Source organism: Drosophila nasuta, chromosome 2L, assembly GCF_023558535.2.
Source record: "Drosophila nasuta strain 15112-1781.00 chromosome 2L, ASM2355853v1, whole genome shotgun sequence".
In the NCBI taxonomy this organism is placed as follows: domain Eukaryota; kingdom Metazoa; phylum Arthropoda; class Insecta; order Diptera; family Drosophilidae; genus Drosophila; species Drosophila nasuta.
The window spans coordinates 11646968-11673770 of NC_083455.1; the positions used below are offsets into that span (position 1 = coordinate 11646968).

The 26803-nt window shown below is 37.0% G+C and overlaps 2 protein-coding genes across 10 annotated transcripts; both read left to right on the forward strand.

Annotated features, from left to right (window-relative positions):
- The first annotated feature begins 548 nt into the window (after positions 1–548).
- LOC132783561 (bridge-like lipid transfer protein family member 3A) lies at positions 549–13949 on the forward strand. 8 transcript variants are annotated; one of them, XM_060788795.1, is made up of 19 exons: positions 549–1307; positions 3758–3959; positions 4032–4631; positions 4976–5699; positions 6243–6272; positions 7035–7127; positions 7190–8328; positions 8393–8552; positions 9360–9501; positions 9562–10122; positions 10193–10307; positions 10829–10849; positions 11882–12024; positions 12083–12206; positions 12277–12424; positions 12489–12666; positions 12732–12849; positions 13002–13053; positions 13181–13949. In XM_060788795.1, exons 1-19 carry the CDS (start codon positions 1264–1266, stop codon positions 13210–13212), a joined length of 4626 nt encoding a protein of 1541 aa, XP_060644778.1. In that variant the 5' UTR covers positions 549–1263; the 3' UTR covers positions 13213–13949. The 8 variants fall into 8 exon arrangements, with proteins under 8 accessions (XP_060644778.1, XP_060644785.1, XP_060644779.1 ...); XM_060788802.1 differs by having other exon boundaries at positions 8393–8474; XM_060788796.1 differs by lacking the exon at positions 10829–10849 and having other exon boundaries at positions 550–1307.
- A 602-nt stretch (positions 13950–14551) lies between these two features.
- On the forward strand, positions 14552–16122 carry LOC132783564 (alpha-protein kinase 1-like). Of its 2 annotated transcripts, none has more exons than XM_060788808.1 (4): positions 14552–14814; positions 14883–15077; positions 15134–15502; positions 15577–16122. In XM_060788808.1, exons 1-4 carry the CDS (start codon positions 14647–14649, stop codon positions 15973–15975), a joined length of 1131 nt encoding a protein of 376 aa, XP_060644791.1. In that variant the 5' UTR covers positions 14552–14646; the 3' UTR covers positions 15976–16122. The 2 variants fall into 2 exon arrangements, with proteins under 2 accessions (XP_060644791.1, XP_060644789.1); XM_060788806.1 differs by having other exon boundaries at positions 15574–16114.
- Positions 16123–26803: the final 10681 nt, after the last annotated feature.

Sequence of the window (26803 nt, forward strand, 5' to 3'; positions counted from 1 at the left end):
TTTATAGGACATCACAGCATCGCATATAGTCGAACCGTAACATGGAAGATTTTGTTAACTGTTGTTTAAAAATATCAATAAAAAATTTCCAAAAATTGCATCGACAATGTCATACGATAATGAAAACTTATTTTCATTTGGAACATCACTTGGAACAATTTTAATAATTTGTGCATAATCTTGAATTGAATAATGAGCGTTTCATCTGTTTAGCATGTTATTTGCGCAGCACATTCAAAAAAAAAACCGGCTAATGATAAGGCCTCAACCTTTTTAATTTAAATGAGTCATTTGCCTCGTTGATCGGCAACTCAAATTAATTGAAACGTTGGATGTATTTATAGCACTATAAAATAACTAGCTTACGATAACAGCTGTATGTGTTACGTCGCTGTTAGTACTCATATGGAGATGTTAAGCAACAGCAAAACTAGCAGCTGTTACTTTGATTGTAGAGCTTCATTCGCAATATTGTGATCAAATGGGATGTCGGTTTAAACAATTTGGGTCAAATATTAGAATTGATCAAATAAATGAATTAAAAATTGTAATAAAATATGTACAAAAATTGTTTTAGATGTAATTCAATTGAGTGTAGAAAAAATACTAGCAGTTAATGTTATTAACACTGTATGAAAACTGTTAAAGTTGTATGTAATCGAATCGAGCACTGTTTTGCATGACGACTACGGTCTTGTTTTTAATTATTTATTTATCAAGTGCGGGTGTTGTTTATTGTGCTGCTAAAATAACGACGCGAGACAAGTAAAATTTGGCGAATCGTTCGTTTTAGTGCGAATGACGCGTGAGGCGGCGCTGCAACAAAACCAAATGCAAAAGGCACAAGAAAAAATTGCCAGCTGCTTGTTTGATTGTGAACAGTGATTTTCTTGAGGGCGCACATAATATGAATGATAAGAGCTAATTATAACGAATATCTATCAAAAACCATAAAAAATTATGACTAATGCTGACGAAAATTTAACAAGAAACCCAATGCCAAAAGTGCTTGTATAACTAACGCGCTCGTTAGCACAAATACCAGTTTTCCAATAAGAATCGTATACATAGAATAAGAAAAAGAAAAAATCAAGTGCTCCTATTGTGCCTCTTCATCTCGATTCCAATTAATGCAATAATGTGCTGCTGAGTGAGATTATTATCATTATTGCTGTTCATCGTGTAGTTGTTGTTATTGGATCGCTACTGTAGCGAGATTTATTACATTCCAACCGCCTTTGCTGCCTCTGCTGACGTCGCAAAATGGTCTCGTTGATAAAAAACCAATTGCTCAAACATTTGTCCATGTAAGTGTTGTCACCAGCATCGTTATAACCGAGTTAGCGCAAAATTGCATTACAATAATAAAAAAAAGCTATGCTAATTAAGAGACCTGGCAGCATGGGGCGCCATCATTTATTTACTGTGGGATATTTAATTGATTTTTCCAAGCTGCGGCGAGCAACAGCTCGTGTTTTTAGTTATTGTTGTTGTTGTCTCAATGTCGTTGTCTTTGTACGCGGTTGTGTGTGTGTGTATTCTTTTTGCAGCTTCACAGCGGCTGCATTTAACAGGGTTGAGGGAGAGCTACCTTGTTATCATTATCGTTTATCGCTCTCCCACCTCTCGACTTTATTTTAGAGCGTAACAAGTGGATTGATGAGGCTGATCTCCCTTTCTCCCTCTCACTCTCTCCTTTCATACACACCCACACGCACATCGTTACGCTTCTGCCATAATAAAAAAAATTTCAATTTCAATTTAAAATTTGATGTTTTAGAGGCGCCGCCGGCTCTTTGCCCAATTCAATTTTTAAGATCTCCACAATATGTTTTGCTTATTTCCATGCATGTTTGTGTACATGAGAATGTGTCCTGCCAGCTGCATAAATAACAGAACATACTGACTGCACAGGCGCGGATTGCAGGGGGTGAGAGAATTGGGCCCCATCATTGACCTTTTCATTCAGAGCTGTCAGTCAACTTAGCAAGACAAAACAAGAAATTTTTTTTTGGTGTACATTTGAATTTGGTAAAAGTTTTAGCTAAGCAAACGAATAAGTTTTAATTAAACAAATGACCTTTATATATACAGCACGAATATAGTAGACATTTGCGAATTAGTAATTATAATTTTTAAAAAGTTTAAACGAACATATATTTGTAGCGTCTATATGAGGTATACAGAAAATAAACTTAACAAAAATACAATAGATTTATTTTTAACTTTATTTCTAATTAGTTGTCAAAATCTGTATGCACATACATACATATAACGTATAACAGTAGATCAGAGCTTACTTCACTATCTCACCCTGGGCTTAAAGTATTATTATCCAAGCAAAGAGAAATACTAAATTAATATATTCTTCTTGACATATATAATTTCTTTCATTTAGTTTAGAACCCACAAAAAAATTCCACATGAACTTCCAATAATCTGTATGGCTATAAATATAGCTTTCTCTTTACTGTTCTATCATTTTCAGTATGTTTATCGATTTCCATAGGCAGTACGCTCCTGCGACACATGTACATATGTATATAAATAACTATATATACGAGTGTATGTGTGGTGCGTACACAAAGTTGGCGCATTTATTTGTCTTGTCTTTGGGGCCTTGTGCTTTAAGTCTTGCTTTCATGTGCCCAAGATTTTTTCCACGCAATTAAGCTGCAAACAAACTAACTTTTTAACAAGACTAACGTGTAAATGCAAAGCAAACTTGTTGCCTTTTATCCGCTTTGAAGCCACCCGCCCTTAGTCAGCACCCAACAGTTGCCCAACAGGATAAATAAAACGGGGAGCTTCTTCTTAAAGTAAAAAGTTTCATCATCGACCCAAAAGTTTCAATTAAATAAACTTTTTAGCTTGGTAAATTCCCCTTTTTATTTTTTAATATTTGCGACACCATCTTGATATCCTAATGGGCACATTATTTACTGTTTACATAAAGATTAATGATAATCGGACTAGTATAAGTTATTAGATTTTCATTAGACCAACTTTTAATTTAAATTCTTTCAAGTAGAAAAGCTAAACAGCAGAAATGGAAAAGTTTACTGTAAAAGATGTATGTATAGTATATGGATAAATAGAGAATAAAACTTCTATGAATCTCAACATTTTTTATTGCAATTAGTTTCATTCTTATTCGCTTCCTTTAATGGTTTATTCATTTTATAAATTAAGTTTTCTTACATATGGTTCATGTTTACGTATTATTTTTTTTCTGTATTTATTTAGGGTGAGAAATTTTTTTTGTAAGCAATACTTTTTTGGTAGTAAAACAAGTTGCACTAAACTATTCTGAGTTGAGGATTAGGAAATACCTTTACACTCTTAGAAACATTGACACAAATTTATTTTTACCTTATGCGCCTTGAGTCCTTGATTGTCCTACAAGATATTTATAGTTCGCCCCAGCTGATTCTATTTCCCCGATTGCCATTCAATTACATTGCCACTTACATACCAATTACTTACCTTTAACTCGAATAGATACGTCAGCATGGAACTCCACATCGTTGTCGAATCAATCAATATTTAGATTTCAATTATGCATGCAGAACATTAACTAGAAATGGGTCAATTGATGGCAACTGACAGGTCGTTCGTCCCTCTATCTCTCTTGTCTTCTTGGGTTGGCGCCACTTGTTGCCATTAAATGAGCGATGACAGCTCAGTGAAGCTGAAATAACGAACATTCAGTCTTAACTAACATCTTTATGTTGTCTTATGGTTTTGTTTTTTGCAGCTATACAAAAAATCTCTCATCGGACAAAATCAATTTGAGCACATTCCGTGGCGAGGGTGAGTTATCCAATCTGGAACTGGATGAACGTGTTCTCACCGAGCTGCTGGAGTTGCCCAGTTGGTTGCGTTTGACGTCAGCGTGGTGCAATCATGTCTCCTTTCGCATTAGCTGGACAAAGCTCAAGAGTGTGCCCATAACGCTGGTAAGGTTCAATTGATTTAAGTGTTCTTTGATGTATTCGCGCAATCTAATCATTTTTTATGTTTATGCATAGACACTTGATGAGGTGCGCATCACCATCGAGACCTGCAATCCCACAGCTCGCGATGCGGGCGGAGGGAATTCAACGTCTGCGGCTGCCTTGCCACAAGTGCCTCAGGGTAAATACAGCTTCATACACAAGGTGGTCGATGGCATCACCATTGTGGTGAATACGGTCAATGTCAATTTTGTCAGCGCCGCCTTCACAGCCTCTGTGCAAATGTCCCGCATTCGTGTCGAATCCAAGAATCCAAAATGGGCTAGCGCTGATTTGCGTTCCACACGTCTTAAGGATGGACATAAGGGTATCATACTGATCTTCAAGGAGCTCTCCTGGCAAACGGTACGCATCGAGGCTAGCTCCACGCAGGACAAGTCCTTAACGCCGCTGCGTCTGCTCACGAATCATGCGCGCTGTCGGATTACGATCAGAAAACGTTTAGCAGACTGCAGTTTGTTGGCTTCACGATTGGTGCTTATATTGGATGATCTGCTGTGGGTGTTGACGGACTCGCAGCTGAAAGCAGCCTTGCACTTTGTGGACTCGCTGTCGGGACTCATCAAGGCCGCCACACATGCTACGCAAAAGTCAAAGGCGGCACGCAAGTTGCAGGTGAGCGTGGATTGATTTAAAGCTGGTAATAAAAAGCGTAGCAGATTGTGGCCAAATCATATTAGTTACACTCACATTAGCTTACATGACGAGCTAGACGAACTGCAAAAATAATTATATTTTCTCAAACTCCCCGTTAACTTTATCTTAACATCCTTTACTTAACAATTTAACTATTCAATAAGAATATTATCAATTAATAGTTGTTTTCGGAAAAGCTTAAACTGAAATGTGGACAGCTTTCCTTCTCTAAGAAATCCCCTTAAATGTGTACGAGTATTGAAAAGTAGAGTAGATTTGTTGATCATGCATCATTGTTTAACCCTCCGTTTTCTCCTCCATAGACGCTCCCCGAGTACCAGGCGCAGGTTGCCCAGCAGCAGAATCGTCTGTCGGAATCGGTTAACACATCAACCGCTCAGCGAATGTTCAATGCATTCGATGTGCGCGAGACTTCGTATCATTTCTTCAGCCAGCGCATCGACCTACACTTGTGTGACGACGAGGGCGATGGTCGCTCCAGTTATCCGGAGCTGGACAAGGGCGGCGCCTTGCAGGTGTCGGTTACAGCCTTTCAGGTTGACTATTATCCCTATCATTTGGCCAAATCGGATCGCTCACATTGGGCTAAATACAAGGAGGCGTCGGTGGCGCCAGCATTGTGGCTCAAGGAATCCTTGAATGCTTTTCGGGAGGCTGTACTCAATCTGAGCCAACCCAATCGACCCGCAATGCATGCGCCGCTTGAACGCAGTGCTCCAGCCTCGCCCATTATGCTGAATGCTTCGCTGTTGAGCTCACACTTTGGCAACGGTGGCACTGGCTCCAATGGCAGCAGCACTCCGACTGCAGCTGGCGTAGCAGCATCAGTTTTGGGTGGTTCTGGCTCAGGAGGCTCAGGGAATGCCTCGGCAAGCAGTCAATTCTCGCAGGCAGCGCAGCAGCGGAATACCTTGGAGAATCTGGCCAAGCTGATGAGCTCGTGTGTCATTCTGCGCATCGAGGACTTCACCTTGTATCGTGTGACGACGTCGGGTAAAAAGCAAATGCCCAAGGAGTTTGTTTCAGGTATGAGAAGTGATGCAGTTGATCAAATCCTTACACAACATCTCCATAAACACATATCCTCACTAATAGTAAATTCAAAACACGCTTGTGTTAAAGGCTAACACAGCTGTGACAAGCTGTAAATAATAATTGAATTGAATTATTAACAGCAATTACAAGTTATAACTTTGCTAAAAAATTAGATAAATTTAACATACGTTTTGGACGTTTGTATGTCATATTAACATGAATTGTTTAATTCAAAGCCTGTTAAAAAGTACTAAAAATTAAGGCTAACAACACATTTACACACATTGATACACTCATCAACGCTTTTACATTATTCGAACTAATGTTAATACGCTAAATTCTCTTTTTTCTCTTTCTCTCTTGCATTTGTTTGCTTTTTGTATTTTGTGTATTGTGCATTTACATAACCTCATGCATTTTTATTTGCCATCACGAAACCTCATCATTCCATTTGTCACACTTTTGTCACACATCCGCTTTTGTTGTTTTTGTTGTGCCTCTGTCGTTTGTTGTTGTTGCTGTTGTTAATTGTAGCACAACATAAAAGGAAAAGCCGTTCCTCAGGTGAATATCACGCATACGCCACGCCTGCCAGGCATGGCTGAAACAGAAAACAGATCGTTATTGTATAGATATATATATGTATGCATAGACGTGGAATGCTGCAGCTGCAGCATTATTAAATATTTAAAAGATGAATCACATAGCGTAGAGAAGAGAGCAATTTATTAATTACATTTTTAGTATGAGAAGTAAGGATTTTTTTAAAATTGAAAAAAATTTTCTGTTTTATTTTATCGTTCATGCCAAAGCTGAAAATAAACTTAAAACAAGTCATATAAACATTTATTTACAAAGAAAAAGTAAGATTGTTTTAAATAGGTGTTATAGAAATAATTACTTGTGCCTTTAAAGACCACATAAACTTATAGGGTCTCAAAACAATGAAAGTAAATTTGTCGTTTGAGGTTAATATAGTTTAAAGCTTGAATTCCACATTAAAAGTGTGATGTAGTTTTAAATCGATTCTTTTTATTCTATACAAATATATAAGATAGATGATTTATAGAACAAAATCTATAAATGTATATTATTTGTTTATCTTAAATGTATTACCTTCTTAGTTCTATATTTGAATATTGATATTAGACAGAAGACTCTCAAAAAAACCTTGGCTTGATTAAATCGAGCATTTCCTATGCCTAGCAGACATTAAATGATCTGTAGATATAAGCCATGCCTGGCTACTTTGCTTGTGCTGTTGGTTGTCAAAACTATTCAATAACTAATTGAATATTTAAGCTAATATGACTTTGTCGATTGCAGGTGACAAGGATCGTTATTCGTTTCCCGCCGAGATGCCAATTGTGCACGCCGAATATACGTATTTCTACTATCCCGGTGATTTTGTATTTCCACGTGAGTAAATCGATTAAATAACAAATGAAGTATATTACTAATATCCTTTGCATATTTTTCAGTGCCGCCTTCGAAGATGTTTGTGCACATTAATCCGTTGCAAGTGCACTTTGATCTCAGCTCGATATTGTGGTTGAATTCCTTTGGCTTGAATTTGCACGAGAGTTTGCTGCGCACCAGCGTCGGCTCCCAGGCCACACTGCAGCCGCAACAGCCGCAACAACAGTCGCAGAGTACGCGCGGCTCGATTGCCTCATCAATTGCCTCGAATGGCTCCAATGGCACACAGATGGCCGCTGCGTTGAGCGTGGAACAGGAGCCAAATCTGATGTACATGGATGTCAAGGTGGAGGCGATTATGCCGCGCGTGGTCATGGAAGCGGCGCTGGATGCGCCAAATCAAAAGGATCGACCCAAAACAATGCAGATACAGATCTCACGTTTCGCCCTCACCAACATACGTGAAATGGGCAGTTCACGAGCGGATTTAGCACAGGCCTTGCACTCCCTACAAGAGGGATCTCTCGTCTTTGGCAGCGGATTTCCATCGGTGGATGGGGATATGTGTATTGTTACGGATCGCATACTATCGCATGTGGCTGCCTCGGATGTGAGCATGATGCCAACAGCAGCAGCAGGAGCAACAGGAGCAGCACCCATGTCGCCGCAAGCACAGCTGCCACGATCTGCATCCACGCAGTACCTGTCACGCTATGCCATGTGGTCGGAGCCACGAGATGTGTGGTGCATTAAACTGGATCCCATTTGGGTGGATTTTCTGGGCGCACGCTCCTTGGGCCCGAACAAATCCATACCATTTGTGGATGCAGTGCCCATAACGCTCTGGCTGCATGCCGGCCAAGCTCAGGCACAAGCCCAGCTGGAGCTGGAGCAGCGACGCCAGAGTGCGGCGAGTTCGCAAATGGAAAGCATGGGATTGGCACCGTTGCCATCGCTGCCGCCACTGCCACGCAATCCATTTCTCAGCGAGGAAGATGTGCGTATGCCGCAAGCAGCTGCAGCTGCCACAAAAGAAGCGCCTGTGGAGCGCTGTGCGGATATGCATGCAATTGCGCATATTTCGAATTTGGTTAGCCTGCAAATCGATCATTATCAATTGCTGTTTCTGCTGCGTCTCGCCGAGGAATTCAATGAAATGTCCACGTTTCTTAATCTGGATGCCGAACGCATATTGCAAAAGGTTCGTTGTCATACTAAAATCACTTGCACTTCTCTCACTAATCTTAATCTTACGTGTTTTATAGCAAAATCAACAAAAATCAATAATATTTGGGTGTGTGGTGCCACAGATCGAGGTGACCCTGGTGATGCCATCGCCAACACCTGGTAAGGAATCAAGTGGTGGTGATGCTGAAAGTGTCTTACCCGATTCAGCTAGTTTGGGTGATGATTTACACATGAATAGTAAGAATTTATATTTCTTTTGTTGTCTCTCTCTCTCTCTCTCCTTATTATTATTATTATTAAAAAAATTAACTTTAGTTTTAAAACCCATATACAACAAACCATCTAAGCGCTAGCTAACGCTACTAACAAACTGAAAAAAACTGTGTCCCCTTTCTCTTTCTCTCTCTCTCGATGTCTCTAGTGAGCAATAATTGTTAAACAATAGCAAATCACACGTAGTTCTCACCGTCCCCCCTTGTGATTCCCTAGGAACAGTTTTATTATTATTTATCTTGCAATTTCATTATGATTTTACTGCTGTATTTTTGTGCTTCCAATTTTTTAATCAATCTATAGGCTGGTCACCTAGGATTTTAAGCCACTTGTTCATAAACCTGCCCAAAAAGAGGGCGTGGTTTCGCAATATTAAAATCAATAACGTGATTTCTTTATTTACTCTAGAGAAACATTCAAGATAAGTTCAGTTTCACAGAATTCGTTGATAAATAAAAGTTATGCAAAAAGGTTGATAATTTTCTAATCATTTTGGCTGCTTTAAACGTTGATTGATCTTGTGCACATTAAACTTTTTGCTTTTAGTTGCACTATCAAGAAATTAGTTTACAATTTATAATGCTAAGACAATGTTAAATATCACTAAAAATAGTAGCTGCCGAAACCACGCCCTTATTTCTTAACTCGCATGTTTTTTCGTACTAAACTAACACCAAACGATATTAGCTAGCTAACAAATATTGTAAAATAAACGTATCGTTCAAATGCAATTTAAACAGAAATTAAATATGAAATATTTACATATAACAGGCGGCAATATAACTTGGCCAACACCACCGCCATTGGATCAGCTGAAGAGCAATACGTTTGGCAGCGTTGAGACGCCCTCGCCAGTGACCAATGAACCGCCTTTTGACAGTGGCATACACATATCCAATCCGAATACACATGGGTAGGAATGTAACAATGTGATGCTGAAGAAAAAATATAATTAATTGCATCTTTTTGGCAGATATAATGTGCAGATACAGAGCACTCCAACGTTGGCTTCCTCAACGCCAAGTCAGGGTTCACGACCCGACACTGGCATCTCCATGCAATCACAATCCCAATCGACATCGACAACTACAGCCCCGAAAAGCGTAAAGAACACAACGATACGTTCAAGCGGCGGCAACGATGCAGTGCCCAGCATCACCAAGGAAATCAATTCGGGTTTGCTGTCGATGAAGAAGGGCTTCTCCAGTTTTATGACTTCCATTGACTCAGCCATCAAGTCGGGTACGCCCAACGATGATGTCAGCGACACTTTCTCGGTGCAGAGCGACATTAGTTCCGATTCGGAGAATTTCGCCATTGTCATGGGCGATGACAAGACCATGGACTGCATGGATGTGATGTTCCGCCTCAATCCATTCACCAATGACAGCAATATGAAGGCCTCGCCCGTCGAAGTGGCCAGCGAGGTGTACGAAGAGCCCAGCAGCTATAAGACAAACATGTCCTCGCCCTCGGAACCCTCAGAAGGCAGCACGTGGCGACGACGCGATCTTGTGTCCATGGCCACCTTTAGGTTGCATTTAACAGAGCAAATTGAATTGCTTATTTAATTTGTAAATTAATTGCATATTAATCTATTGCAGGCTGACAACAGTGGAGGTGATACGTCAGCAGGAGGGCTCCAAGTCCTCGGTGCGTTTGCAGGTGGCTGCTGTGTCCTGTGATGAATGCGGCGCCATTCCCTGGGATGAGTTGCAGGTGCGTTACGCTGTCAGTTATATTAATTGTTAATTATCTGAATTAATATTGAATTTTTCTTTGGTTTTCTTTGTGTTTTTGTATATATATAAAAACATAATTTGTTTTCTTTTTATTTTCTTGCCAAAATTCAATGTTATTTCGCTCAACTTTTTCATAATGTTTCTGCATGTTTCGATAACTTTTTATCTGAATCAACAAAAAAATGCTAATATTTGCTCTAAAATATTTATTTGAATTTTACTGTAAGATAACTTCTCATATAATCATTTTCTCATTATATTTTCTCTCTTCTCAAAACGAAAAAAAAATGAAATATGTTTTCATCTAAACAAAAAAAAAAAAACAAAAATCAAAATGATCTCAATGTGTGCTAATTAAACCAAATATTGTGCTCAACGTATAATTTACACTGTTAAACAACGAACACTTTGTAAATTGATTAATGACAACAACAACATGACACAACAACTACAACTACAACAAACAACACCTTTCTACAACAACAACAACAAAAACAGATCGCGCATCAAGCGAACAAGGTATAAAAATCAAAGCTAAATTACAAAATTGAAATTTCTTTTTAAACTTAATTAAAAGCTATCTTATGGTTTAATGCTGCTTCTGTACATAAATATTATTAACTATATTTTGGTTTTGAGATTAATTATAAATTTATTATGTTTTGTAGTTGAATATTAATTTTTATTTTTGGCTTCAGTTGCCAGCGCTGATGCAGTTGAAAAGCGTTTTTGGCCAATTAGTTAAGTAGTTAAACGATAATAAGTATGTTGAAATAACTATATATAAAAAATATGTCTCTACGACTGTCAAATGTGTTAACAACAATAGGCAGCTTTGTTTTTTGTTGATGAATTGAATTTTTTATTGATACGAATGTGTTTTTTGAGCATGCCCCCGCCTCATGCCCATCCAACGACTACAGCGTGTCAGCCAGGCCATTATAATACCTATTATAATACCTATTCAACAAAATATATAATAGCATATATTATATACTTTTTAACCAATAGAAAACTAGATTTTTTGTTGTAGAAAAATTCCAATTTATAAGTTTGAATATTTTGTTTGTGGTTTTTTGGTTTTGATTGGTTTGTTCTATTTCTTTGGTTGCAAATTGGCTTAAACACTTAGGTTGTGAAGGCATTAACAGCCCAGCTGGGCGAAGACGAACTCTTTAAGCTAACAACAACAACACTACAATAACAATAACAACAACAATAAAAGAAGCAGCAACAACAACAACACTAACACCAATACAACAACAACGATTACAAACGACTAACACCTTTAGCTTTAAACAACAAGAATAAACTTGAAATTAAAACACAAATTAAACAAGTAAATACACACATCTCTCTTTCACCCACACACACACACCTTCTTTTAAGCACTCGCACACTCACACACACACACACACACAGTTACAGCATGTGTGTGCCTACTGCTTTGCATGTGTTGTGTAGTTTGTTCGCTTGCGCTTGGCTTCAATTTGAATTCTAGCCAACCTCTTAGCTCGCTCCATTTATTTATACTATCCCCGCCACTTGCAGACCAAGTTTGGGGCACGCTGCAAAGCCTGGAACCTGGCGCCATACAATCCAGAAGCGCCGCCCTGCATTCGACTGCGCCTTGAGGAAACCTTAAACATGCCCAAGGAAATTGAAGGCATCATCGATCGCAAGCGCATACAAAGGTAAGTTCATACAGATTTAATTCGTGTATGCAATAAATGACAATTGTTCGATTTGCAGTTGGTTTACGCACCATGCGGAGATACGCGTCAAGGACATTAGTCTGGACTTGTCGATGAGCACAGTGATTGGCCTAGGTGACTTGGCGGAGGATGAGATCATTTCCCCGCCTATGCCTGTGACGGTAACTTGACTAGAGATTGTACGATCTGACGTCATTAAACGCTAATTTACTTTTTTCCTTTTGCTGCTAGATTAATCTGGAGAATGTTCGCATCAATTTGCTTGAGGATCGACCGCCTGTTAATATTACCTCACCGGGTCCAGTGCCCATAAATCTGTGCATTGGCCGCATGCATTTAGAGCGTGACAAGAATGGTCAACTGCAAATACAGCCAATAGGCACGTCATTTATTAAATGATATATATAAACATGTATTTTAAACATTATTAAATCCTATTGCAGATACAAACTTGAGCGCTGATCAACAGCAATCGCTGGGAGCCAGCGGCTTGTTTGGTGCACCGCGTGAACGAGATCGCGAGCTGCTTTCTATGCAACTGGTCATGCAGCAAATGAAGCTGGACAATGAGCAGCTGCGCAAGCAGCTTGTCGACTCCAAAGTCAACACTGACAATTACAGGTGAGTGAAGTAATAATATCCGTATATTAATCTCAAATAATTTGCAATTAAATTAATTCTGATAGGCACAAGACCAAGCAGGAAACGGAGGTGTTGCGTTCGTATTTGAAGGCAGCACAGGATGATATTAGCATATTGCTGGAGGAGAAGAAAGCTTTGTTGGACACCATTCGCTCAATGCAGGTGCGCTTCAATTGTTTAAAAGTATTAATACTTGACAAAAACCACACATCTACTGTATCGCTGTCTTTCTATCTACATATCTGTTGTACACTCTAAATGTTGTTTGTATGTTTGTTGCTGTCACTTTTGAAACTTGTTTGTTGTGCGTGTAGTTGCAACACGTTAAGCTTAAGAACACCACAAATAATAATGCAAGGACAAGAGGTCAGTTCTTTAATGCACGCACTCACATCTTCTAGACAAAAAAAAACACACACCCACTGGATGCATTTCGAAATTCTTTATAACACTTTTTGGAAAATTTGATATTAAATTGTTTTTCGTTTTGTAGCTGCAACTGACCTCATCGAGTATGAGCCGTAAAAGCGATGGCAACAGGTAGCACAACTGCATGGACTGCATACAATGCTGCGGCGAAAACAACAATGCCTAAGGTCACGTGTGCATCCCAGGAATAAAGCTAGGAGAAAATGAAGAGACGTCCTCATAAACACATTTAATGTCATTTCGCTTTTAAATCCATCATTGCGTTGAGTTTTAGCAGAAGACTGAGCCGTACTGAACACGGACACTATTCACGTTGCCGTTCGTCGTCATATACTTACATGCATAATTATATACAACTATATACACTATACTAAACTATACTATATTCTTAACAATACTATATACATATATTTATATTTGTATTGGTTTTTATTATTTATAAGCTATAGCTAACTGTTCCAAAGAGAGAATGTTGTTGATCAGAATTGATTTTAATTGTTTTTATGTACGAGCTTTTTTAATTTTTATTGCTGCTGCAACTTTTAAATATATAGCACATTGTTAAAGAATAATACATTGATTTTGAAACAAAAAGAAAACGATTGAATCAAAATAAAAGTAAATATTGTATATTGCTACCTGCATAACTATATAACTATTGAAATGTAATTTGACATTGATATTACGCCGAAAACTAAATGAAACATTGTATATTCTATGGAGATATTGATAACATATTGTTGTGATTCATGATCATATCAAAAATACTGAATTCTAGTAATTATACGTATTACCTACATATTATTCTAATTATTGATATTACAACTATTAAATGTGTGTGTATTTGCTGTTGTTATTCATGTGCTAACTTAACTAAACAATTGGCCAAATTACAAAAAATTAAACTATTAACTAACTTTAGCATTGAGTACTAGCGAGTTATTAAAATTTTTGTATTACATTATTGATTGCATTCCAAATAAAATTGATTATCGTTTACTAGCAGTTAACTATATAACAAAAAAATATGTATTCAACTCTTAACTAAATCAGAAAGAAAATAGAACAAAAAACCAAAAAGGAAAGTAACATAAATATACTTTCAATTGAACTCATGTTAAGTAACTCGTATACAAATTTTTAATCGAAAGTTTTCATATTTCAATATACGACATAAACAAAATCAAAAATATATACAAAAATATATATACATATGTAGCATAATTTACAAGCTGATTGTGTAAATTTAAAAGCCCGAAAATATTAACAAATGTTTGAAATAGCAAAAACAAAGCTAAATATTGATTGTTATACATGCATTATTTGAACGTTTTCATCTGTAGCTAGGTAGAAATAAAAAACAAAAACAAAATGAAAGCAAAGGAAATTGAAATCGTATAAAAATGAACATCGATAAAAATGACAAGTTATCGACAATTTTTTTTTATTGTGACTGGCAACAGAACGCCATTTTTACTTTGTCATCTCTTCAACATCAGGTGGGAATGACTGTAGAGCTTAAAAATAAAAATGGAATTTGTTTATAGACCAACGAAATATGAAGTTGAGATAATGTGGAGCCAAGTGGTTACTTCGTATGGCATGAATCATTTCAGTGACCAGGAATGGCAGGAAATCTTTGTAGATTTCTGCAAATGCCTCACATGCGATACAGATCCCTACATTGGCATGGACAAGGTAATGGAAAATTTCTTCCCATTTAGTGCACTCTTTATATGCATACATAATTCACTCATATTCGCTAGGTGGGTGAAATGGCCAATGATCTGATGAGTTCGGGAGCACAATATGCAATTACCCCACGACCGCTGCTGCGCTCGGCAACATCAGTTGGACCATTTTCTTGCAATCCACCAACGCAGCCGCAATATGTGAGTTGGCGTGAGCAGCGAATGGCAAATCATTCCGTATGCGCGACCGCACAGCCAATGCAACAACGGGTACGGGACTGGCCCATACAAAATATGAATATCTGTGTAATGTTTCTCATTTGCAGCGTTATCCTTCGGTGCGTCATGAGAGCGTGTTACTTAACACGCCAAGTGCTTATGAGGCGATGCAATTTAAGCCCACCGTATCGAATGCTGAATTTTTTAAGAAACCGGCTTCATTGCCGGAGCGGCAAATTCTACCAGTATCACAACAAAAATCACAGCGACAAGCACTACATCCACAACAACGCTATCAAAGTGCACAGCAACTTCAGCAGCAACAACAACATCAGAAATTACAGCAACAGCTTTCGCTGCGCCAGCAACAAAAGCAACAGCAATTGGCAAATCCGACACAACAAAAAACCGCTCATGCAACTCCTGCATACTCTAATCAACCGTCGCCCAAAAAGCCCCGCATGGATTCATACCAAGTAAAGTTTTTATTATTATTTTTTATTTTGATGTATATTTTTAAATATACTTTTCGGTGCTGCGTCCACAGCAGGGCATGACCAGCAGTCAGCTTAATGAGGTGGATCGTCGTAATAGCGTAAACTTTGGACCGAAATCTGATGGAGGTAAAATGACCAAGATTCTAAATAATGTAAATCTTTCCACATCAACGTATGGAGCTCAGCCAGATCCTCTTGAGGATTGGCTGAAGAATTATCCTGATAAAACCGCCAGCGAGTTGACCACCCATGTTGGAGATACCGATAAGTTTTTTGATAACTTGCCCAGTTTATCAACATTGTTGGAGCCAACACCATCGCTAGGAAATCCAGTGGTGATTGAAAAACCGGCTTCAATTGCTGGCGTTGGTGCTATTGCTGTTGATGTGGATAATTCGGGCAATGACAAGAAGAAATCCAAAAAGAAGAAGTCAAAGCAGTCGAAAAATTAAAAAGAAAGAGGTCGAATTTCAGACAAAAACTAAAAAACCAGATATAATACACAATAATTGTGTACCACGAAATTAAAACTATGATTGATGTTTCCAATTTTAATGGGAATGCAAATAATAAATAAACTCAACGGATTTTTTAAATGTAGAATCCCATAAAAACTAACATATTTTCAAATGCTAAATGTTGACCGCTTGATCTTTTTTAATTCAGGGGTTGAAGTAATAGGTTTGTAGTACAAACTTTGTAATGGTTTTTACATATTTGAGTTGGCATGCTAGCAAGAAATTGTTTAGCATTTAATAAAAATTAAATTATGCTGATTTTTTATTTCTTAATATTTTTATTGTTTTTTGGGTTTAAATTTTTAGAATGTATTCAATTGGAAGTAAAGTACCATACAATGACTTTAGTATTAAATTGTTTCTTGTTTTATTAATTATGTTATGTTTTTAATTGGACAATTTAATCAAATTTAACGTTTTCAGGGTTTTTCAAATTTGTATTTTACTAAGGATTAAGCTTAACGGGCAGAATTCGATAAGTTGCTTACTGAACATGTGTGTCAAGCAGTGTACATATCAGCAAGCAGTGATAAAGCAGGTTACATGTAAGCAGTGCGCTTGGAGGGTATTTCTCAAGTAGTTTACAGAAAATGCGCAAGGCCAGCAGTATTGTGTCCTAAAAACTCGTTACAATTTGACAATACACAAGTTTCCTTTTTTTACGTCAGACAAATGATCGTTTTGTGGTTAAGAGGCTAACAAAGCATGTAAAACACTTTACATAAATTGCATTAAAAGTGCACACCAAGTGACAGCGACAGCGACAAGAGCAGTAGATGCACCGAAACATCATAAACACAAAACTGCAAAACAGCATTGTAAGCTCCCAATCGAAATTGAATTTGCGGTTTTGAGCATGTGGGTGTGGAACAGGGACCAACAACAAGAATTGAGGTATCGAGGCAGCAAATAACTGCAAATGAAGCTAAAATGCGGTCAACAAATGTGGCGGCAGCAGCACAATAAACAACAAGAGTAGAGGTAAAAAAAAGAGAGAGAAAAAAAAACAGTCAAACAGTTGGATAATGAGCAGGCTTCTGTAAGGTTATGATGTGGACAAGTCTGTGTGCCATGGCCAGAGATGCAACACACATACCAAAAAACACGCACACAGATGCACACACACACACACACACACACACACACACTCGCGCGCTTATCAAAGTCATCAACACGAGCATTGGCGACAGTTTGCTACTGGGAAATGATGTGGTATGTGGTTAGTTGTGGCCATGCGCTGATGACTGGTTGACTGGCTGACGGGGCACAAACTTTCAGCCAGTGGGGCAGACGAATAGACTGGCAACTCGAATGGTTAAAGTTGCTCCAAACAGCACTAGGTCAGTCAACTGGTCATGTTTAAATGAAACTGCAAGCAGATACACAAATGCACACCCACACACATGACGAATAAACGTGCCAGCGGCATGTTGCAACAATCTCCAACTACATGAAGCAGCAACAGCGGGAGCAACAGGAGCAGTGGCAGGATATGGATATGGTTTACATGCAACACAATGGCAGGCCGTCAAGTTGCGGTTGCTGCAACTGTGTTATGCGATATTGTTCAGGTTCCGTTGATGACACCAGCGACGTCCACTAAAAGCTCAATTATGCTACATAATTAAACATTGCACAACTGATTAAAGATAACAGTTTATGCACTCACAGTGTCATCTGGGGATTTCCATTGAACTGCCTATGAAAAAAATATTGAATATAATGTATTTTAAAGTAAAAATCAAACTTGTCGAATTTAAAATGGAGACCACATGAAATATATAAAAACATCAATTAGTCTGTCGAACACCTAAATCTCTGCAACTATAATAAATGGAGATTACGGACTATACATTACACAATTTTCAATAATAGCTACAATTTGAATATTTCAAGATAATATCTTATGATTTAGATGGCCATTGAGTAACATTTATTAATCATTCCTCATATGTTTATTTATTCTTTATATTTATTTTATTACATGGTCGATAAATACAAAAAGTTTTACCAAATGAGAATGAATAAATACATACATATCTATTGAAAAGCATTTACGTTCATAAAATGCTACATGAGACAATTATATTTCAAAGAGGAGAGCCTCAAAGTCATATATTCAAGTTTTTTTAATTGGACATGCTTTAATTTTATATGTATCAATAAAAAAATGGAGGGTCTCTACTAGTATAACCTCGACTTTAGCTTTCTTTCCTTGTTAAATCATTTAAAATCGGCTAAGTAGCGTATAATAATTTATAGATGTTGCTCGGAAAGTGGTTTTCTGGATATGACTTTTAGTGTAATCACTTGCAGTAAGTTTTAAAATAAACATTGATGGACTTTACTCGCTTGTGGTAGATACAATCATTGCAATCAACATCAAATGTTCGCAGCGCAGTTTCATCATTGAAAATCAGCTTCAACAAAGGACATTATGCACTCAGACACCCACACACACACACACAGTGTATGTATGTATATGTGTGTGTTGCAGTTATCGGTAGTTGACCAAGTTTTAATACCCATGGCGGCCCATGTTGCGCATGTGTAATCCCATTAAAATCCAATAAGTTAAATTATTTCCATTATTATTATGTGAGCGCACTTTGTCGCCTGTCCATGCTCAACTTTCTGTCTGTCGCATGCAAGTCCTGATGCCTGCCGTCGTGCCGTGTGTCCTGTTTATATCCTGGCTGATAACTGCTTCTCAGTGTGGGCGTTTATCTCGATATTTTGCCGGACATCCAGTGATGACCACTGTTGTTCGCTGCCTGCTTTCCTCATGCTTCCCTTCATGCTGCTGTCTGTGGCTTTTGTTGTCCAGTTGGCGGCACTTTTGACCAATATCTGCAACACTTCAAACTCATCCCGGTCATTTCTGTGGTTACAGCCATTGGCTTCTGTTGGCCATTAAATTGCATTACGGCTGGCAATCATAGTGAGTGTGTTGTTGTTGCTATTGCTCTGTTCTTATGCCCATGTAATTTCAGTAATTTCGTTGTCTGCTTTTGTCGTTTGCTTTTTAATTACTTTGCATTTTGATGCGTGCTAATGTTGAAGCCAACCCAGTTGTTCAACCACTTACGAACAATTCACTTAAGCTCGTTTCTCTCTCTCTCTCTCTCTTTCATTATGGTGACCATTTTCAAGGCACATTCAAGCTCTAATTTTCTTGACAAGAAGAAATGCAATGTATAGCACATTGTTCAAGCCTATAAACAAGCATCCGCCTATCGATAGTATTAATAGCCAATTGATAGCGTTTATGTCAGCTGAAGATGATTTTTCTTGACTTTTTTTTTAGTGTATAAATATTTGCTACATAAAACCAAAAAATGTTATTGAGTGAAAAGACTTTAGCTCATCGATAACCATTAATTTGCTATAACTATCGATAGTTTCCCTTTGCAAGACTCAGCAAAAAGTGCAAAGCGGAAAAAATAAGCGTATAACGTTGCCAAAATAACGGTAAAGCTATAGCAAAATTCCACGCAATGTATTTAAAAGGTTCTTTGGAGCATCGTTAATAATGCTGGTTGCCAAATGGTGTGCAACAACAAAAACAGAACACTGCTTTTGCAGTATATAAGGCGCTTATAATACGCATACGCAGTGTATGCCAAGCAGCCGCCCTGTTGAGCAGCGCGAAATTGAGAGAAATAATGGGAGTGTAAGCCCCAAAACTAACAAGGCAGGAGCAGGAGTTGGAAATGCCAATGAGATGGCAATGGCAACAGCCATTTTTTGGTTCATGAACATGCGGCAAAAATTAGAAACGAAGCGATACGATGCGATGCGATGCGAACTGAACACAAAACACACAACTGACAACGGAAATTGTGCGAACGGCCAAGAGAAAAATCGACGCAAAAATAACACGGCAAAAATATCAGCAGCAACAACAATGACAACAACAACAATAACAACAAGAATAACAATTGTTACTGCACTGCCAGCAAATATTGTCGAACAACAACAGCAGCAGCGAAAACACGAAAAAAAACAGAAACTTGTCTAGTAAAATTGCACAAAAACAACAAACATAATGTAGCTGAGTAGTCGAGTGTGTGTCTGTGTGTGTCTATACATGTGAGTGTATGTGTGTGTGTGTTTAACAACTTGCCATTGACTGTTGTTGCGTGGTTTTTGGGGCCATGCTGCTGGAAAAACAATTACATCGACATGTGCGCCAAATGCACCGATTACAGCAGCAAAATCTAGTCGAAATATTTGCCCCTTTAAAAATGATTACAAATTTAAATAAAATGTGTATTATGTAAATATTTACCCATCGAATTGTCCAGAGCCAAGCCCCGTAGATTTCAACCTTAAAACTCATCATCTTCGAGGTGAAAAAACATGTAATTTTTGTTATATGTTCTTGGCAAACTTTGATTGGACATAAGTTTTCTTTGCCTATTTCTGTTTTTCATTGTTTCCCTTTTTGTTTCTTATCTTTGTTCTGCTTTGAATTTTATTATACTTCGATTTACTGCAGATTGCAAATTGGCTTAGGTTTTTTTTTGTGGGGAACTTTAATACCTTTGGGGTTTCGAGATATTTCACGAACATTGTACTATTTTTGCTTATTCACAAAAAATAAATGTGTTGTGATGTCATATGTATAAAGAGCGAAGAGCGTAGTTAAAGTTAGCTAATATTTTGTTCGTAAATTGTTATTTTTATTTTCATTATAATAACCAATACAATTCCTTATTGCAATGGGATGAGACATGACAACTAAGGGTTTCAGGCTAATTCGTAAATATTTATGTTCTTTATCAATTTGATAGTGCAAAGAAAAATTGATTACAAAATAAAATAATTCTTTATTTTAAACCAAAACAAAACACATCCTTAATTAAATATTCTTGACAAAAGGAAATCATCCCTCGTTGAAATGAAAAATATTGAACTACTACCACAGCCATTTACATTATTACATTTAAACTTTTTTATTCGCTGTGCTAACAACCTTTATTGATGCTCTGTTTCCGCATGTGAATAGCAAGTTTCATATTTTTCATGTTATCAAATATTTAAGAATAATATTTTTTGCTTTTGGGCAAATATCACTTTCGGCTTTTTGCGAATTGTCTGTACACAAAACTAACGTGTTGTTTGATATTTTTCTGTTTGGTATGCAAAAGATATCGTTGTTTGGATTTTAATTATCAAATGCAGAATGCAAAAATACCAAATGCGATATGCAAATACTGCAAGCAGATGCCTTTAGAGAATGATAGATGTTGAGATATCCTGTAATAAAATGTATTTAGAGTAACTGAATATGAATTTCTAAATATAAACCAAATTTTGAAGTTTTAACTATATTTTTTTTATATAAAATACGATAAACTTCAAATAATTATTTTATACACACAATTAAATTTCAAACCTAATTTAAAATAACGAGTTCATTAATAGTTTGACTGATGATCACACAATGCTACCCTTTAGTGTGAAGCTTTTCAATGTATCGTTGTTGTACTTTAAAAAGTAAACTACAATTTGTAAGTTGAAAATAAAATAAAAAATGCATAAATTTTGGTAAAATTGTTAAGCTGCTTGTAAGCCGCAATGCAAATGCGGCTTTAATCAATTAAAAAATTTTACGCTTTTGCAAAAGTTTGCAGTTTGTCTCTGTGTGTGACTGTTTGACTGTGTGTGTATGTGTGTGTGTTGGCGGCTGTGAAAATAACAATAAAGCAAATCAAATACACACACAAACACAGAGTGAGAATGCAACAATAATAACAACACACGGGGCGTATGAGCAACTTTTGTGGCCTGCCTGTCATGGCTAGGCGGCTTTGCCAAAAATGTTTTTCAAGCCACGTTGTTGTCTTTGCTGTTGTTGCTTTGCGGTCTGTTGGCTCGACTTGACTTTTGGTTTTCGCAGAGCCTTTTTGAAGCTCTCGTGGCTTTGTTTGTCCTTGCCTAATGTTGCTCATCATCTCGTTGTTGCTGTTGTCGTTGTTGTTGTTGTCAGTCAACGTTGCTGTTGTTGTTCGTGTTGCTGTTGCTCACTGCGCTGAGTCTTATTTATGCGACGTTGTTGTTGTTGTCGCTGTTGCTGTATGCAAAGATAATAAGATAAATGTTCTCAAAGGACTGCACGACACTGTGCGCCATTCGTTGCTTATGCAAAAGGACATTTGCGCAAATGTTTTGTGATAATAAATATAACTCTATGTGGCAGCAGCGCTGCCTCTGCTGCTCCTGCTACTGCTACCCTTGATACTTTTCCTATTCCTGGTTAGTGTTATGCTACACCCCCAACCCTCAACCCTCAACCCTCATTCCCCCGACCGCACGCTACTTTCTGCGGCACTCTCTCTTCGCTGACAGTGGCTTTGGGTCTCTAAACTGCAAAAGAAATAAATAGAAAACTACCGAAAATTGTATACAAAAATAAAATAGTATTGTGATTAAACTCGTTTGAAATATACCCTAAGAGATTGTGTGAAGATGTAGATATTAAAATGTATGAATATTTTTGTAGCTTAAATAGTTAGTTATTTAAAGTTCAATTATTATTTCCATACTTTATTATCTAATAATTTGCTTTTGAATCTGCTCACATTAATTTAGTTTACCCCTTTGTGGATATGCTATACTTGCAGGGTACAACAAATGCAGCATTTATTTTAGTATCATGTCTGCGGCTAAAAATATTTTTGGTGATTGTAATTTATGTTAATTTTGTTCATATTTTATTTTTGTTCCGCTAATTGAAAAGCGCATTTAACTGTGAGATGCGCAAAATATTACAATGCAAATAAAGCCAGATGCAGGTCTTTATTCTGGCTGCTATTTTAATAGCAATTTTCAACATTTCTATTTATTGCTCTCTAAAATTTCATTTCCAAAAGTTTCTTTTTTATTTAAAATGTTGTATGTAAACCTTAATTTTGTTGAGCTACCCTTTATTTAAGCTATTAATTTTTAGTTGAGTTTAATAGAAATTATAATATTACTTCATCACTTCACTTTATGCAATCAAGAGCTCTCTTTTTATTAGCATTTTTTGCTGCAAATTTCGGACATTTTGAAACAAAGTTTGAACTTATCATTTTGTAGTTTTGCAGTGTTGTGCATAAATTTTGGGGCGAAAATCAAATTAAACAAACATTTTTGAGGGCTAGTTTTGTAATGAATTTATAACAAAATTTCTAAACATTTGCCAGCCATAAAAGCGAATAACAAATTTACATAATTGACATGCGCCTAACCCGACTCTCCGGTTCTCCAAATCTCTGGCCAGCAGCCAAAGTGGCCGCCGTGGCTCGAAACCAAAACCAAATTATTTGTACATGCTTGAAATTTACTCGATGCGAGTGCGTGTGTATTTCATATTTCATAGTTGATTTATGAAATTTACGGGCAGCTATTTTGCATTAATAATACAATGTAATGCAGTAGCTAACAAGTAAGAAAGCTACTCGCTACCCATTTTAAATAGCATCGGAAAAGTGCGGTATTATTCTTAAAATATACCAAATCAATATGCCACAAAATACTAATATACCATATATACTATATATATACTATATATGGTATATATATATAGATATAGAACTATGTTCAAAATATACCGTTGAGTACAAAATATACCAGAGTGAAAGCCAAAGCAACTAAGATCCGTAGTAAGTGGCTTATTTTTCACATACAAAGTATTTCCTAAGTAACTTCTACAATCAAATACTGTTGTTATTATAGTATGTACCAAAAATCGTGACTCTAGTTTTAAAATTATAATTATATATATACTTTATGAGGTTGCCTCCTTCTGCCTATATATACATTTCCTCCCTCCACAAAGTTATAATATCCTTCTACCCTGCACTGTATTGTAGAAGTATTTTTGTTGATATTCTTAATTAATTCTGCTTTAGAGATTTAATCACTTAAAACACTTTTAGACAATTTGTACATTAAGTGAAGAAGAAAGTTCTCGTCGTTGTCTAACTTAAAAATAAATATTTTGTGTAGATATTTTAAGTGCACTTTTTCAATAAATGGATTCGTTTGCGTTATTAAACTATTATATATTTATCAACTCACTTGCGACTCTGTGTGTTATGAACATGAATATGCTTTTAGTGTATGCAGTTGCATAATGCACTTAGCATTTAATCTACAGCCAAAAACGAGTGCGACATGTTTCAATTTGTTCAACCACATATTGAATACTTTCTTCTAGTAGGCCTCAATTTATTCACATTCGATTTGTTTACAAATTGAATAAATAAAAATTCGTTTCAGCTTAAAGAGTTGATTGTGCTGACGGACTTTCCCAAAGAGATTAACTAAGTAAATTAGTTTAAGCTCGAATAAAGTTGAATGCTCAGCAAAATTTAGTTTTCCACTAGCTTAAACCGATTTGCGATGAGTAGTTTAAAGCGTCGTCAACTTTTCTTGACAAACCAACTGTGTGTTATTGGAAACCTTTTTACGCTTGCTTTATTCAGTTGTGTTTTGCCTACAAGCCACTCTGAACTAAAGTCATTGCATAATGATAGGCTCCTTAGATAAACTAGTTTGAAGAGCGACTCAACCCATGCAGAATAAATGGCTGAAAACCAGGGGGAAAAAAGTTAAATTTCCATCAGCTCGGCCAAGTCATGGAAGAGTTCAAGTCAAAAGGCAAAGTGGCGTCGCAAGCATTTCCATAATTAAACGTACAACGCATAATGGCACCTTAATGGCTAATGAGTTTCGTTCAACGTTATGGACGACGGGATTGAGGCATGAGGAATCGGTAATCGGGGGGTAGGACTGCGTAAAAGTGGACGGGGATTTTCCAACAGCATTTGCATTTCTTTTCATTTCCATCATGACGTGCAATGGAATTGAAAATTAAGTCATTAAACTGAGCAAGTGGCCATCGCGGCGTATACGTACTATTTAAGTGCAAGGCGAGAAAAATACAGACAAAAACATGTACGTATATAAAAAGACCATCTGCCAAAGACAAATGATTCTTGTTGAAGGGACCGAGGAGGTGGAGGCGGCAAATTTGCATACAATTATTTTCATATCAACTCAAACGCGCCGTGAAAATTCGCGCTAGCAATGAAAATGTGATTTGCTGTTGTGACAATTGTAATTTTTCACTCGCTTGATTTCTTTGTATTCCATTGACCAAGTCTGACGGCGTTGTCCATATCATTCTTCTCATTGTGGGGAGCATTTCCAGCAGAAGGACTTCAAGGCAAGGTATTGGCAGGTCGCACGCTTCCTCCCATTGTCTTTTGCGTGCATTTCATTTAAATGATTAAGGATTTTCGTCTCTTATTTTTGGGTTTTTTGTTGCCTGTCCAAACCCATCACGTGAAGCATACATTTTTCATTGTACTCGTTCGCTTCTCTTTTTTTGGGCTACCGTATTGACTTGAGCCGGAACCAGACGCTACGGCCTTTTGGGTATATTTTACACTCCATTGCCAGTGGGTCATGGGATGACCAATTGGTTTTATGGCCCAGCCTCTCAGTCGTCAGTTCTCAGTACTCAGTCTTGTTTGTTTTGTTTGCCTGTACTTTATTTTGTTTTGTTTTTTTTTTGTTGTGTGTTATCTCTTGGCAAATTTTCTTTTACGAGCCTTTTCATTTCACTTCATTTTGTTAATCAATTTGCTTGAGGAGCTTTTGTTTACGGCCTGGCTGCCCCCATAGTTATTGACGGGTGCTCCCAAAACAACAGTTTGCAAATGTACAACAATTACACGAGTGTTCTATTTAACAAGGGCTTGGCAAAGTTGGCAGATCCTTCAAGAAAAGTGTTTGACGTAAGTTGGGATTGCGGAAGCTCGTTCGGAATAATAATTTAAAATACACATTTAGCTTGCAAATTTTTGGCAGAGTTGTTGTATTATTCGCAATAAAAATCTCAAATCTAAATTACTCTAGTTAAAATAGGCTATTTGTTTAATAATCATTATTTGGCATTACCATCCAAAAGAAATAGTAAGCAGCGATTTATTTAAGTTTGTTAAAATGCTTCTCTCATTTTTAAAATTGGCAAGTAAAATATCTAAAGTCGAAATCAAATTATACCAAATAAATATATAAAAAATAATAAAATATACTGCAGAATATATGTGGTATATCAAAAAGATATTGCATTCAAAATATACCATAGAGTACAAAATATATCAGATTGTAGCGAACTATATTTTGTATATTATTATCCTATTACATTCAAAACATACCATAAACAAGGACAGACCAAATCGATATAGTAAAAGTACTATAATATAACATAGCCTATACTCAGTATATAAATATTACATTCAAAATGTACCAAGAGTACAAAATATACCAGATTGTGGCCGGTGGTCAGAAAATTTATAATTTGTTCCCATCATTATTTTCAAAGATGGTCGGCATTGTTTTAAACCTATCATAAATTTGGAGAAACTGAGTTCGGTTGATAGTCAAAATGAAAATTGCATTTATGCCTCACTTTGTTGCATATTTATTTCTTCTTTGGGGAACGCGCGTAATTGAAAATGCGGTTTGCCATTGATAAACTGCCAATGCGCAAACGAACGAGGGATTCGTGATAAGTTTCTCTGACAGAGCCAATCATTTTGGGGAACTTCTCCTGCTTCTGCTGCTGCTGCTGCTTGCTGCATCCTTTTTGCTGCTACGTGTTTCGCGTTGCAATTTTCAGCTGAGCTCATGTGCAAACGAGTAATTTTGTTGGCAAGCAAGAGAGAACGCGCAAGCATACGGGGCATTGTGTTTCAATTCC